The sequence below is a fragment of the Solanum dulcamara genome, chromosome 3, assembly GCF_947179165.1.
Source record: "Solanum dulcamara chromosome 3, daSolDulc1.2, whole genome shotgun sequence".
Classification (NCBI taxonomy): Eukaryota; Viridiplantae; Streptophyta; class Magnoliopsida; order Solanales; family Solanaceae; genus Solanum; species Solanum dulcamara.
Window position 1 is genome coordinate 75023962 of NC_077239.1, and position 16433 is coordinate 75040394.

At 32.8% G+C, this 16433-nt stretch overlaps 1 protein-coding gene across 2 annotated transcripts; it reads right to left on the minus strand.

The window, feature by feature from the left end:
* Positions 1-38: 38 nt before the first annotated feature.
* Positions 39-4474, minus strand: LOC129882946 (caffeoylshikimate esterase-like). Of its 2 annotated transcripts, none has more exons than XM_055957459.1 (8): positions 4255-4474; positions 4071-4161; positions 3946-3978; positions 1641-1787; positions 1245-1375; positions 974-1111; positions 749-847; positions 39-633 (listed from the first exon to the last, which is right to left on the minus strand). In XM_055957459.1, the coding sequence occupies exons 1-8, from the start codon at positions 4273-4275 to the stop codon at positions 235-237; spliced, it is 1059 nt and encodes a 352-aa protein (XP_055813434.1). In that variant the 5' UTR covers positions 4276-4474; the 3' UTR covers positions 39-234. The 2 variants fall into 2 exon arrangements, with proteins under 2 accessions (XP_055813434.1, XP_055813435.1); XM_055957460.1 differs by having other exon boundaries at positions 4071-4117; positions 4255-4473.
* Between the last annotated feature and the right edge of the window lie 11959 nt (positions 4475-16433).

Genomic DNA, 16433 nt, shown 5'->3' on the forward strand with positions numbered 1-16433 from the left:
CAACATTAAGGGAAGGGAAAGGAACAAGACTACCAGAGTATAACCATCATTGGGCAATAAGTTTTGACTGAAACATTAGGATATCAATAATAGCTTGAGATTTTGCATCTTACAATAACTGGAAAACATGTTATTTTCCAGTTCCCTCATAAATAATACTAGTAACATTTATGTTACATAACGCGAATGAACAAATGAAGGAGATGCAACACGCCATAACTATCGATCAAGTTTCTACATAGATGAATGATGATGCATCCTGCGTCCTTTCCATCCACACAGATAATTCGCTTGTGGACGTTTTCTCTGTGGTTTTGTTTCATTCATTGTTACAGGAGAAGAAATTGTGTGCATCTCATATGGAATAGTAGATGTAGCTCGACAAACTGATCTTTCAATTAATGAAGCATCATCGATATTCTCTCCATTTCGCTTGTCAAGCCACGAGATGATATCTGAGAAGACGATTTCAATGTTTTCTTCTGGCTCACCATATGTCAAACCGTGCCACATTCCTGGATAGAGTTTTATAGTCTTGTCCTTGCTACTCGCTTGCTCGTATAAAGCCTTACTTATTTCTGGATCAGTTACTATGTCTGCTTCCCCATGTAACACTAAAAATGGTAGAGTGATCTGTCGAAACAACAGAACAAATTCAAATTTTTGAACTACACAACACTTGCAATTTCCATTTTATTGGGAATGATTCAGTTATTGTTTACATGGAAGACGGTTAAGTAATAGTTACCTCGTGCAAACTTTCCTCAAGGTGCATGCTGGTTCTTAGCATTTCTAAAGCTGTCTTTAGTCTTGGTTTTTCCTGATAAATCAACTTGTTCCCGCGTACCTTTACTTGCAAAATGACAAGAAATGGACATCATTGTTTTTGATGGAGAACAAGAAATGGACGTCGCGAATCATTAATACTTGGAAGCTTGCAAATGTTGCATATTGACTTAACAATTAGCCTCACCTCTTCCCTTTTAATGGGGTCCTTGAAGGCCGAATCAATGACATCCTTTGTAGGGACTATCTTCCATCTTGGTATGACATCCTCCACTTTAGTTAGTAAGCTTATAACCATTGGATGCGGCTTTACCTTCTCAGATATCTGGTGATTTTTGCAAAATAAATTAGCAACAACACCATGACAGACTTCACAAGGTCCCTTAATACTAAATGCAAGCACTAAAGCATATCGATTACAGTAAATGTGCTAAGACTGAAAGTCTTAATTGGCCTACCTTACACATAGGTGCAACCAGAAGAGCACCATGCCAAAAGGAAGGATCCATCTTGTGTGTTAAAAGAGCCACGGCCCCTCCCATCGACTCCCCGTACAAAAACCGTGTTTTCTCTCTGTACTCCTCCTGCGCTGATTTTCAAGAGAACAGGTCTTTTAGCAAAGAGGATAACAACAATGTTAAACTTTTTAACAATTATAACCATACCTATCAGGCTGAACAATATTCAACTTAAATAAAGCTACTCCACAAAATTTCCAAGAGAAAGGAAAAAGGAAAATAAGAGATAGATTATTTGTCACTGTGATGGCTTCTGAGGTCATGGGGCATATACATTTAACTGAAAACAGTGAGGGTTAGACTACTTGTGAACCAAGAGGGCATTTGGTAGCTTACCGCAAACTGACTTGAAAAATTCGCTGCAGTCATTGACAATGTTGTCAAACTTTTTGATGTAACAGCGGGCACCGGCTGACCGTCCATGTCCTTCATAATCGATTCCAAACACTGCGTATCCATTATTTGCCAGCTTTGTCCCAACACCTACCCATAATAGTACAATATCTATGTTATGTTAAATCTACAACATGAGCTTTCACAATTCTATTGTGCACAAGAAAGAGCATCAATATATTGGCTATAGGCAGGCATAGATAGCAATTGTGTGAGACTTTTCCTTAGGTATATGGGGCTAGAGAAGATTACAAAGTTGATTTCCTAGATAGTCAATCAACTAATAGTTATTATTTTAGAAAATCAGTTTCTTTGTTGAAGAAAATTGGAATCAGGAATAAAAATAATTTTTTGAGATAATAACTATTAGTTAAGTAATCATTTGAGAAATCAACCGAAGATTACAATTTACAAAAGGTTCTCAAAGAGTTAGTTGAACCACTCAAAGCAAATGAATTGAGCAATGTCAAACACTGTAAATTCACAACAGTATTCAGTTATGTGCATGAGGTAAAATGTCCCACACACCATTCTTTTTTGAAAAACAGAAACAGAAGGGAAATACAATTGTTTGATGACACATCATTTTTCAACAGAAAAAACTTGGTAGAAGTTATAGAGAAAAAGTGCTAATATTAAGGTGGGCCAGGGGAAAAGAAAATAACTCCAAAATAGACTAGTAGCTCAAGTGCCCTGGTCCAAGAATAAGAAAACCAGAAGCTTTTCTCACTGGAAGCCAAGTTCAACAGGGCAAGAAACATTTCAGATTTTTTTTTCTGACAATCGTGTTTGAGCTAGTTTATACGCAACTCGACTATCCTTCCAGCACCTACTACCTCCCACCAATAGATACTCGGTAACTTTGTCAGCTTAAGTTTTCATTTTTCTTATTTAGTTTTTCTTTTGAATAGTCAAAGTCTTAAATGATTTCAGATGTACCTATCATACTTACCTACTATTAAAATCAATGTATGTTCTAGACTTTTATTATTTGACTTCGAGTAGCTGAATCCAAAGTGTCCCACAAATTTTGGTGTGTGAAGCAATCTCTCTTAAGGTTACTTACAGGGCCCAACATATTTCCTAACCTAATTAACCAATCAAACTACCAAAATAGGACTTTTAATTTAATGGTTTCTCAGTAGCCAGCCAACCTGGCAGCTAGCCATTATTCCCCCTTATTTTAGTAGACAAACAATTAAGTTCCAAGATAGCTGTTAATTATCATATTAACCTCCCCAAACAAAAGGAAAAGCTAAAACCAGTCATGCAGCTGGAAACCATGTACAGATGTTATTTGAGGGTGAGAATTGGAGAGGAACACTAGTGTTAGATGAGTTCTTAGTTTGACCATTAATTTGAGGACCATTTTTCATTGCATCTTTAACTACTACCTCCTAATAATTGCATTATTTTATATCACCAATAATTGTACCCTCAAAAAATGATAATATTGTATAATGATATTCCACAACAAGATGAACATAATGGCAGGATATGGGCAAGAAACAACTATGTCTCCATCTCAAACAAGTCGGGTTGGTTCAACAAATCCTCCTCGCTGTCTATGTCGCTCTATTTAAAAAAGTAGTAGAAGTTCTCTACAAGATTGGTGAATGACAAGATATAGGCACCAACTGAAAATCCTCTAAATTATTGAATTCAGCCAACAGTTCACAAATATTAAAAAAAAAAGTTAAGAAAAGATATGATAAGATATAAGAGACATAAATTTTACTGGTATGGTTGGTCACCTAATGAAATCAAATCAATACAAATAGAGGACAAGTGTAGCAGGGAAATGGGCCATATTGTACAACACTAAATTTAAAGGTCACCTCACCACAGAAATGGACCCCAAAAGTATAAAAAGCGGGCTTCTTTTTCACTGTTACTCTGTGACAAACTCAATAAGAAAAGAAAGGAAGAACAGTAAAAAACAATCTCTTGAATGACTATACAGAAAGGCACGAGAGGTAGGAGGAAAGAGTAATGACATGCATTGATGACCCCAGAAGCCAATTCAAGATTGAAGCTTTATGCGTTCAAATTTTAAATTTTTCAAAAAAAAAACCATATTCATTATTTATACATAGAAATTACTGAATTCATATGAACCCAATTGTCCATCCGTCATTGGATGGTACTTTTTATACATTAAAAAACAAGGAATACAAACATTTCTACAGAAAAAAAGTTGGCCATGAAAGCAAAAACAGATTAAAAGAGGAAACATTTATTACTGTACCTCTCATGAATCTACTGCATTCCATGCCATAGCCTGCAACAACATCATTAATCAATTTGTTAGATCAAATTTCAACAAAAACCAAGAAAAAAAAGTGTAGAGAAAAGAGAGAAACAAAGACAAACCATGGCAAAGGAAAAGAAGGGCTTTTGGAGAAGAAAAGGGCAACCATCTGCAAGTAAAGAGTTGTACACCTCTTGAATTCCTTATAAATACCTAATGTCGGTGATGTAAAGACAATTTTTATTAAGAAAAAGAAGAAAAATATGCATGCCCATGGAAGAACAAAGCAAAAAGAAAACAACCCACCTCATGATATTCAACACCCATGGTATATTTTCAGAAAAAAAGAACCAAACCCCAACTCAGAAATGTGACTCAGCATTCATGAGTAAGTGACAGATCTGTGTATTATGGGTGAAATTTTTTTGTAGAAAGAAGGACAAACAGAGAATAAGTGATTCTTGATGTATGATAAAAGTATAATAAGATATTCAATTCTTGGAAAGCAGGGAGTGGGGATAAAGTGGACCTGAGAAGTTGGAATATATACAGAGATATAAATAGATAAAAAGATTGTAAAGTTTTGATTTTTTTTTTCTTTTTTATGAAGGATTTTTATATTTTTGTGGGTTTTCATTGATAACGGAAGCTTCCAATTTGTGAGGTAACGTGGCTGACTGGCTAAGCCCATCCCTTTGCTCTTTTCCAGAATTTTAGATTTCGAGCACAATTTTTTCTTTCTATCTTTCATGTGTGATGTTTGGTATTTATATTAAAGCTTGATTAAATTTAAATTTATTTTAAAAAATTTTATATTGATAGTAAAGCATTTTCTAACAAAAGTGACCATCATTAAGTGGACTCGAACCCAAAGCTCTAGTTAAAAATAAAAAAAATATTTATCACTGAATTCTATAAAAAATTCTATCACAATTTAACATCTATACATGCGTCTAAACACCTCAATTTATTTTTATTATATTCATTAAATACTTTAACTTATAAAATAATAGTAGAAATGCTTTTAAAATTTATTTGTCACATCTTTATTATATTGGATGTCTAGTTATCAATTGAAATATTTAAATATATAATTTTGTCATTTAATCATTTTTACTTGTTAATATCTGATTTGACGTAGTTTTAAAAAAATATATAATATAACAATAGATTTATTATATTAATTTTAAATATAATAAACTTAATATTTTAATTAAAAAAATATGATACTTAATAATAAGAATAAAATAAATATAAAATGACAAATTAAATTTTAATTTTTGAAATTGAATAAGTTAAAATAAATATTTTTATTTTTAATATAATAAATAAATAAAAATAAATGGTGAAAATAGTAATCTAGTGTAGTACGTAGGGGTGTGCAAAAATCGAACCGATCGATAAATCGAATCAAAAAAAGTGTTATTGGTTTATTACTATTGGGTTATTGGATTAGCGGTTATTTAATGATTTTATAAAAAAATAATTATTGGATTATCTATTCGGTATTAATTTTTTAATATTGGATTATTGGGTAAACTTATAATCCATTAAGACTATAATAATTTACTATTTTAATTTTTACTCATACATAAATATCAAAGTATCAAATAAAAAATATTAATGTAATCACTCTATCAGATTATCTGTACCCTACACAATTTACAGTTCACACTGTATTTACCTTTAGGCGTTAGTATTACTTTAGTTTCACAATGTCAAAATCTAAAGAACTAAGAATGGCGGCTACAATTTGCAACGATAACGACAGAGGTTAGGCGATGAAAAGGGTTGTGAATTATAAGTATTCACAACAAAAACGTTTGATTTGTTTGTTTCATTGTATGCCTGTATTGCGTCAAATTATTGGAGAAGTCGTATATTTATTTTGAAAGCATTTTCTTATTGGTTAAACCAAAAATCGAACCGTTAGAGGAAAAAAAACTGATAAATCGAAAATCAATAATAAATATCTTATTGGTTTGGTTATCGATTCAGCGTATTTGAAAATCAAAAACCTATAAAATAACCCGATAATACTTAAAATTGAATCGAACCAACCAATACACACCCCTAATAATACGTAGTGTATGGATGGATATTTTTTTCCTTCAAATCTTGTTGGAAATACAGAGGTTGTATTAGATTGAAAAATAAAGCATCGGATATGGTGCATTTGATGGATTGCTCCTTGTGTAATTAGATGTCTTGATTTAAGTGCTAAACATGAAAAAAAAGGAAATATGTAAAAATTTCATTAGTTTATGAGTTAATTACTTATATATATTCTAGTTTGTAATATTACGAATTTCACCAAATTTTGATGTGTTTTATAGATGTCTAGATATATGTATCTCGGGCTACATAGAGTTAAAATTATGTGTAATTTATTCTAGATACACTGTATTCAAGTTGATTCACATATATATGGGATATATAGACAAATCTCGCTCGCCACTCTCATATGTATATGGTATCCCATATATATGTAAATCATATCAGATATATTTATCTAGTGTGTACCTAGTGTGGCTCACATGTATCTGAAACACATGACTATCTCACTCGCCTCTAGGAAGCTCTTAATTAGTGTTAAGATACGTAATTATTTAAAAATATATGTAGAATTAATATAAATGGTATGAATATTTAATAAAATAGTTTCTCCAAAAAAGAATTAGTAGAAAGCGTCTCTCCTGAATAAGCTTTATGTAATTTGAATTTAAATTAATTAAATTCTAATATGAACGCTCAATATTTTTTTTTTAAAGTAAACATTGAAAATGAGGTGACGACTTTGAGAAAGTTGAGACCCATTCCTATCACAAAATTTTATGATGATGTGAAGTCTGAAGAGTGCTGGAATTGTGTCCATGTTCCTCCAATTTCTCTTTCCCATCCTTATCCCGAACCCCAATGTTATATTTTATCTATTCATTGCCCATTCTTTTGCTTATCCATTTAATACTCGACATCAACTAATTTAGCAATTTCCCCATGTGTATTCTATTCCACCGGCCACCGTGAATATATTGAGATAAAAGTATGGACATATAAAAAGATATAAGATTAGAAATGAGGTTATATGATAGAAGTGTGGACATATTGAGATAGATTGTTTGGACAAGTGTGAAGGAGGTACACTGACGCCCTAATGAGAAGGTACGAGAGGTTGATTGTAGGGAATATGTGAAGGAGTAAAGGTAGGTCGAAAAAATATTGGAGAAGTGATTAAATAGGATATGACGCAACTTTATATTATCGATCAAGGATATGACTTTAAATAGAAAAGATTAAAAGTCGAGTATTATGATAAAAGGTTAGTAAGGTGGAGTGTTGTCTTGTCATGCGTAAGTTTTTGCGTGTTAGTTGCATGTCATAGTATTAGTCGTACTCTTGTATTTTTTGTTGTATGTTGTTTATTGTGTTTCGATTATCATACTATTTTGTTGTTGCTATTATTTCTTTCTTGTAGACTTCACACTACTTTTCTTATTAACGACTATGCTTTTTTCTTCTTTTATTTGGATTTGATGCACTTGAATCAAGAGTCTTTCGGAAACCACCTCTCTACATCCACGAGATGGCAATAATATCTGCATACACTCTACTCTCGTCAAAACCCACTTAATGAATCTCACTAAATATGTTATTATTATTGTTGATGCAGTCTTTGTTCATAAAAATTGATAATTTAATAGTTCCTTGAATTTCACATGTTTTATAAGATAGACAATTAAATTTAATCACTGAGTGAAACACATTTACTTCGTCTCATATATTAAATTCATCAATTATTTGATGACATTTATAGTATTTTTTTTAAAATCTAATAAACATAATTTAAAAAATATAAACTTACTTTATTTTACTTTGACTTGTCAATAATCTCTAAAGTTCAAATGTCAAATTCAACAACGAATTATCGATTAAGAACCTCATTCATCAACTGAAATATCAACCAAAAGAACACTATAAAATTTACAAATAATTACAACTTTTTTATCTGTAGTAGGTAGGGGCAAATTTATAGGCAAAATATGAGGCACGTGAATCCATGATCTCTTCATTAAATTGTGCAAATTATGTATATATTTTCTAAAATATATAATATTATCTGTTGATACTCATGTTATAAGAAAGCTAAATGATACACTTAAATGTTGAGTTATTATTTACCTAGAACACTAGCGACCAATTTCCATTTAATAAGCTTTTTTTTTTTTCAATGGCACACCCATTTTCTAGAAATTCTAGATCCGCATCTAACAGTAAGATATAAAAATGTGACATGAATTACCTCTAGAAGTCTCATCACCGTTTCATGCCAATTGGAGTTAGCTTTGACAAGTTCAGATGTGTTTATCTGATCACAAATTAAGTTTGAATGTCTATTTTAAAATAAATCAAATTTAAGGAGCTATCTAAGTATTTGATGTTAATTGTAATAGTAAAGATGAAACATACACTCAAACAAAATAGTTTTAACTATGATAAATGTGTATCATTTGAAAAACACGAAAAGATTTATTTTGTACTTCACACAATCGTATTAATTGTATAGGACCTTCTTTTTTTTTTTTTTAATCACAAATTAGTAGACGTACATTTTTAGGTTTACTAATTTGCGAAATAAAAAATAAGAATGTCTAAAGATGCCTAAAAAAATGGAAAGATAAGTGCTAAGAAAAGAGAGTAGGAAGATAATAAATGAGTTCACTATGGAGAATGCTCTTCCCATTCTTGAAGCCATATCTACAATAAATGAGTGATACTAACTCAAAGATCAACTACATGTCATGAATAATGATAATATAATCAAATATAATTTCATAAATGAAAGGAGAAATGCAATATAAGAACTTTATCGTACGGCATTAATCGTAATACTATATTTTTGTTGAAACACGTTTAGTTTCAGAATTCTGATGAAGTGCAATATGTATTAGTTATGATACAATCACATCTTTCGTATCAAACAAGTATAATAATTAGTTTGAAAGAAAACAGAGGGATGCATTTGGGAGTATAGCAGTTTTCGTTTTTATTTTATATAATAAACTGTGAAAATATTATCATACTAATAAATAATACTAGGTAGTATTTCGGTTGAAGCGTACTCACGTTGAAGCTTACTATTTCGGTTGGCTATAAGAGACGGATTCAAAATTTTAATCAAGTGAATATGGTGTATTCTTTTGTGATACTTTGTGCAAAATTATATCTCTTGAAATTCTTATTTCATATAAAATATTTAGTTTTGTATATATAGTTCATTGATATACAGAGACTTCTCTTCATTTCTTTGGGGTGGTGTCATAACAATGGGCCGTTGAGTGTTTCAAACGGGCCTTTTAATTCGTGAGGCCCATTAATTTCAAGGAAGGTGAATTTTCTTTGTTCACATCTCATTTTTATTTTTGGAATTAGAATTTTTTTTCGTTTTATTTTATTTGACCTATATTAAAAGAAAAGATTTTTCTTTCTACCCAGTTTAACACACTAAGAGATTTATCATTAAACTAGTTTAGTGTACGTATTTTGCACGTTTGTATTGCGTGAATTAATAATAGATGTATATAAAAACATAAATTATTGTGTGTATGTATATTATTAAGTACAATTTTTTTTTAAAATAGCATAAAAAATTTTAAGATAAAAATGTACTTATAGAGGAACATGATGAATCACTATCACATTACAATTAAGGAGCAAAATTAAATGTAGTGAATAAAATTTCGTCATTGATATCAAAAGTCAAAATTATGTTGATATTGATACAGAAAAACACACGCCAAACAATAGATAAAGGCAAAATGAACTACATTATATATGAGCATAATAATATAATACAATTGTTAGTATAGTTTAAGTTATATATTTCTTAATTTGTAAAATATATTTTTCCTTTGATCATATATTTCTTATTAATTTTTCTAATACCTCTTAGGATGAAGTCCTAGCAGCAAAGCATATAATGACTTGAGAAGACGATTTGCTGGACATAAGCACAACGAAGTTTAGGATAAATTATTCAATGATTTAATTAGACATAACACATATATAGATCTGATTTAGATATAAATAATAAATTGAACAACGAAAAATATCTAGATTCAAGAGCTTAAAATTAGGGTGACCATGGCTTTAGATAAATTGGAATTCCAAGAGAGTTCCTAAGATCCCCTTTAGCCTATTGAGAATACAAGTTAAGACACAAAGCTTATTCTATTCTAAAAATAGCGGATTCTATAATAGCATTGTCTATGGCTATAATACTCACACATACACAATAAAAAAATTCAATATTGGCTACCTACAAAAAATAAATCAACACCCACAAGTGTTCGAATTGACGGAAATCACTGTGATAATAGTGTCATATTATACAACTCAAAAAAGAACCACCATTCCGGTAGAAAATAATTGAAAAAGGAAAGAGATAAGCCTTAGAGTTCTTCGACTACTTCATTCGCCAGCAACATGCTTGTTTAGTTCAATTTTTCGATCATAATTTTCAACTATAAGAAAAACATGAGAACTTATCAATAAAGGTGAATCTAATGTAAAATGTTGAAGGAATAAATTAAGACAGAGAGAACATGATAATGAACGCAAGAAGATGACTTGAATCATAACCAAAATAAAAAGTAAACATAGAAGTAGAATAACGACCACATGTTTCTGAAAAAATTTGATCAAATTACTACTTAAATATAATTGTAGATCTTCTTATTTATCTGTATAAGATATTCTAATTGATTTAGAAGTGTTAAACATTATGATTCTTATATAAATCAAATAAAAAGTTTAATTAGTTCCAAATCTTTAAATATTAGAATAATAATTACATGTCAATTTTTTTTCTATTGTAGAGTAAGGTTAAAAAGTTTATCTATTGTTTATTTTCCCAAAAATGATGAAATTTTTTATTTTGCCAAAACATACTCCTACGTTTTTTTTAGCAAAAAATAAAGCACTTTTTGACTTTTGTTATGACTCCTACTACATGTTTAGATTTCCGAAAATAATGACAATTTTTATTTTCTAAAAAATATTTTTTTTGTTAGGACTCCTATGCCAAAAATAACGAATGTTTTAGATTTTTCAAAAAATATATATTATTAATATTTATGTATAATTATAATTTCAGTAAAATGGTGAAAAAATGATTTTATCTAAAGCGAAGTCTTTTAATGAAGGGCAAAAAATTCAATCAATATTGGACTATGTTCGTCCACATGTCCTACATCTTCTTTGAGTTGAATTGATCCTAAAGTCGAGTTCGAATATTCCTACGATTTGAGTTTTCTTGATATATTTATGCTCTTAATGAGTCTTTACATATACAAATTTGATTATGTCTTGTTGATGTCGATATGTTGAGTAATTGAGATATCCGTTCATGCCTTCATTCCATGAACCCTAATTGAGTATTATTTTTAATATTTTATAATGTGATTTAGTCTTAAAGGTTTGATTGGTGAATGTTGAATGAGAATAAGTCGAACTTGGGTTGCATATTAGAAGTCTTTACATATACTATCGTTTGAATTGAATATTTTGGAGTTTAAATGATTGTTTATTCGGAGTCTTGATGAGTCATGAATAAGTCTTGAAAAGAAGTCTAAAGGAAATAATTGATGAATTGAGATCAGATTGAGTTGATTAGAGTCCAATGTGACTAGATAAGGCAATTGCATGATTTGATTTGATTTGAGTCTTATGAGCATATTGAGTTTTGGGAGGAGCATTGAGCATCGAATTAAGTGAGAGTAACTAACAACTTGAACTCAATAACTACGAAGCCAGCGTAGAAGAGGATTGAACTGTAAAATCGAATGTTTCCTTTTTGTCCTAAAAAAGGACTTGATTTGATTGATTATGAATCCAAGATTGGTTGATTCGTCCCTTACCGTGATAAAATATCAAACGTATGTGGCAAAAACGTCGGCTTATTGTACATCAACGGCTTATAGGTGGTGGTTGTCGGATAAGAGAAACTCCCAAATTTAAAATGAACGGTTTGATTGATTGAGTTACATATTACTGAGTCTATTCTCTTTAAAAACATTATTTACTCTAAACTTGCATTCTTTATCGGGTCGAGTTGATTGTAGAGTTAAGTCCCTTGAAGCGAGTTAATTGATGTTGGGTTCGTTGATCGTATTTTTCTCCATCTATTTACATACTTGTACATTTCATATATTAACGTCATTTGGCTTGCATCATTTTATGATGTAGATACAGGTGCTAGAGATCATTAACAGACGCTCCATTAGAGATGTATTTTCCTTTTCTGATAGTGGTGAGACCTCCTTGCTTTTATAGGAATCATATTATTTCGTTTTAGTTTTGATATATTTTTTAGGTAGCCATGAACTTGTCATTGATACCTTCTGGATAGTGATAGAGGCTTCATAGACAAATAGAGATAGTGTAAGTTATTGTTTTGATTTTTAAAACTATTCTTTGACATGAAGTTGAGTTGAGATTTAGTTTAAATACGTTATTCTTTCTTGAGTTGTTGATTTGGTTAGCCCACTTGATTATCCCCTTTTCTGTTGTTTTAAGTCTTCCGCTGAATGAATGAATGTGAGATTAGACAAAGTGGTTCGCTTGAGGGCCAACAATGGTCTTCGAGTGCCGACTACGCCTAGGGTACCCTCTCGGGGCGTGACAAATTTTGTATCAGAGCACAAAGTTCAATATTCATAGGGTGTCTATAAAGCCGTTTCTAGTAGATTCTTTCTTATAAGTGTGTCGTGCACCACTCTTATAATCAGGAGGCTATTGGACATTAGGAATTGTCTCACTTATTTCATATTCTGAGTTCGTGCGAAAGAGTTTAACTATAAGAAGTTTCTCCCTAACTTGTGCATTTACGCGTTTGTTGATAATGCCTCTTAAGCGTACCGCCAATCAGAAGAATGCCGCCAGCCTTGAGATTCCATAGTCTGAGATGCCTTCACCTTCTGGAGTGAAGACTAGGGGTCGACCTGTCCAGTCTACGAAGGAAACCCAAATTCCTACTACTCAGCCCCAACTTCAAAGGCTGATTTCATAGGAGCTATTGCCATGCTCACTCAGTTGGCAGATGCCCATAGGGGTAACCAGAGTTCACCAACTCCTAGCTCTAATTCTCAAGAACCATCTCCTACCACGAGGATTAGAGATTTTTTTAGAATGAATTTGCTGGTCTTCACAGGGTATAAGGTTGAGGAGGATCTCCAAAACTTCATTAATGAGATGTGGAAGATCATGAAGGCCATATATGCTACTGAGGTTGAGGGAGTTCCATATATGCTACTGAGGTTGAGGGAGTTGAGTTGGTTTTCTATTAGCTCAAAAATGTTGCTAATGTCTGGTATAACCAATGGGATGAGAGTTGGGGCGAGGATGCTGAGCCTGCTATTTGGAATAAGTTCGAGAGAGTATTTCTTGATCAGTTATTTCCTAAAGAATTGAGGGAAGAAAAGTTGAAGAGATCGTAAATTTGAAACAAGAGGGATTGACCATAAAAGAGTACAACCTTAAGTTCATACTGCAGTCTAGATATGCTCTAGAGATAGTTCCTGATGTGAGGTATAAGATAAGAACGTTTATCTCCAGATTAGATAAACCTGTGAAGAAGGAGTGCAAGGCATCATTTTTGATTTCTGACATGAATATTTCTAGATTGATGGTGTATGATCAGCAGATTGAGGATGATAAGAAGAAAGACAAAAAAGAGCACCTAAGCAAGAAGGCCAAAACAGTTGGGCGAGATAAGGTAAGGGCAATATATTCTTCTTTCAGAAAAGGTCTTCTAACTCTGTTCTATCATCGGCAAGTGCACCTGCACCAAATAAAAGGTAGTATCAGAAGGCACAGAGTCACCAAAATTTCAGAGTCCAGGGTTTTTAATCCTAAGCTAGTGTGTCTCAAGGTTCGAAAGGAAAACCACCTTGGGGCAAGTGTGGTAAGCTCCACTTGAGAGAGTGCAGAGAGGGACGAAATAATTGTTATAAGTGTGGTCAGATGGGCCATTTCCAGAGAGAGTGTCTGACATGGGGAAACAAAGCCCAATCTTTTACTACTGCACCACCTGTTCGAAGTAATCAGAGAGTTGTTACTTCAGGTGCGGGGGGAGGTTCAAACTGTCTATATGCTATGGCGAGTTGCTAAGAGCAGGAGAACTCACTAGATGTTGTCACTGGTATGCTTGGACTCTTTTCTTATGATTGTTATATTTTGTTTGATCCTGGTGTCACCTTGTCTTTTGTAACCCCATATGAGGCTAATAAGTTTGAGACCCTTCCTGAGCGTCTTCTTGATTCTTTCAGTATTTCTACTCCTATTGGTGAGACTATTCTAACTGAGAGAGTCTATAAAGATTGTCCTGTGTCCATCTATCACAGAGAAACCATGGTTGACTTAGTCGAGTTGGACATGGTTGATTTTGATGTGATTCTTCTCATAAACTGGCTTTATGCCTATTATGCCTCCGTTGATTATAAGACTTGGATAGTTATGTTCAAATTCCCAAATGAGCCCATCTTATATTGGAAGGGTAGTCTTGTTGTGCCTAAGAGTAAATTTATTTCCTACCTTAGGGATAGAAAGTTAATCTCTAAAGGGCGTATTTATCACATAGTTCGAGTAAGAAATGACAGTATGGAGGCTCCATCCCTTGAGTTTATCCCAATTATTAATGAGTTCCCTGAAGTATTTCCTGAGGATCTGTCCGGAGTTCCTCCTAATAGAGAGATCAACTTTGGGATAAATGTCCTTCCTGATATGCAACCTATTTCTATTCCGTCATATAGAATGCCTCTTGCTGAGTTGAAAGAACTAAAAGATCAATTGAAGGATTTGTTAGATAATGTATTCATTAGGATGAGTGTCTCACTTGGGGGCACTCTTGTCCTATTCGTGCGAAAAAAAGATAGGTCATTGATAATGTGCATTGATTATCGTCAACTGAATAAGGTCATCATAAAGAACAAATATCCCCTTCCCAAGATAGATGATCTGTTTGACCAACTTCAGGGTGCCACTTGTTTCTCAAATATAGACCTCATATCAGGCTATCATCAGTTGAAATTAAGAGAATGTGATGTCCCAAAGACAACTTTTCGAACTCGATATGGTCACTTCGAGTTTCTTATTATGTCCTTTGGTTTGATAACACTCTTGCAACATTTATGGATTTGATGAATCGAGATTTTAAATAATGTTTGGACATATCTATGATTATGTTTATTGATGACATCCGATCTATTCAAGGAATAAGAAGGAGCATGCCAACCATATCAGAATTATTCTTTAGATTCTCAAGGATAGATAGTTATAGGCTGAGTTTGCAAAGTGTGAATTTTGGCTTGCTTCTGTAGCATTCCTAGGCCATGTTGTATCTGGTGAGGGTATACGAGTTGATTCGCAGAAGATTGAGGCAGTAAGGAACTGGACCAGACCCACATCCCCGATTGACATAAGAAGTTTCTTAAGCTTGACTGGTTACTACTGGAGGTTTGTTGAGGATTTTTCGTCTATATCATCTCCATTGACTAAGCTGAATTAAAAGAAGGATAAGTTTCAATGGTTAGACGCTTGCAAGAAAATTTTTCAAGAGCTAAAAACAAGGATGACTATTGCTCTAGTTTTATCCCTACCCGAGGGAACAAATGGGTTTATTATCTATTGTGATGCGTCTAGAGTTGGATTAGGTTATGTATTGATGCAGAAGGGTAAAGTTATTGCCTACGCTTTCAAGAAGCTTAAGATTTATGAGAGGAACTACCCGACTCATGACTTTGAGTTGACAACCATAGTGTTTGCTCTTAAGTTTTGACGTCAGTATCTCTATGGTGTGCATGTTAATGTGTTCACTGGTCACAAGAGTCAGTAATATGTGTTTACTCAGAAATAATTGAACTTGAGAAAGAGGAGATGACTTGAGTCTCTCAAAGATTATGACATGAGTAACCTCTACCACCCAGGTAAAGCTAATGTGGTTGTTGATGCTCTTAGCATGTTATCTATGGGGAGCACTGCCCATGTAGATGAGGGAAAGAAAGAGTTTGTTAAAAAGTTGCATAGGCTTGCACGTTTGGGTATTCAACTTATTGACTCTAGTGAGAGTGGTGCTATAGTTCAGAATGGGGTTGAATCATCTCTAGTTGCAGAGGTGAAGAAAAAGCAAGGTCAAGACCCCATTCTCTTCCAATTGAAACATTATGTTCACCAACAGAAAGTAATGGCTTTTGCCAAATAGAGAGATGGAGTGCTGAGGTATCAAGGGAGATTGTGTTTTCTAAGTATTGATGGCATTTGAGAAATAATCACGGTAGAGGTCCATAGCTCCAGGTATTCCATCCATCCAGATTCTACAAAGATGTACCATGACTTAAGAAAAGTATATTGGTAGTGTGGAATGAAAAGAGATATAACAGAGTTTGTGTCCAGGTGCCTGAACTGCCAACAAGTCAAAGTTGAGAACCAAA

Excerpts from the sequence above, each read along its gene's own strand:
- LOC129882946 (XM_055957459.1), bottom strand. The coding sequence starts at position 4,275 with ATGGGTGTTGAATATCATGAG. Across the intron at positions 4,162-4,254 it reads TGGGTGTTGAATATCATGAG|GTATTTATAAGGAATTCAAG; the intron begins GTGGGTTGTTTT and ends CACCGACATTAG. Across the intron at positions 3,979-4,070 it reads CCTTCTTTTCCTTTGCCATG|GCTATGGCATGGAATGCAGT; the intron begins GTTTGTCTTTGT and ends ATGTTGTTGCAG.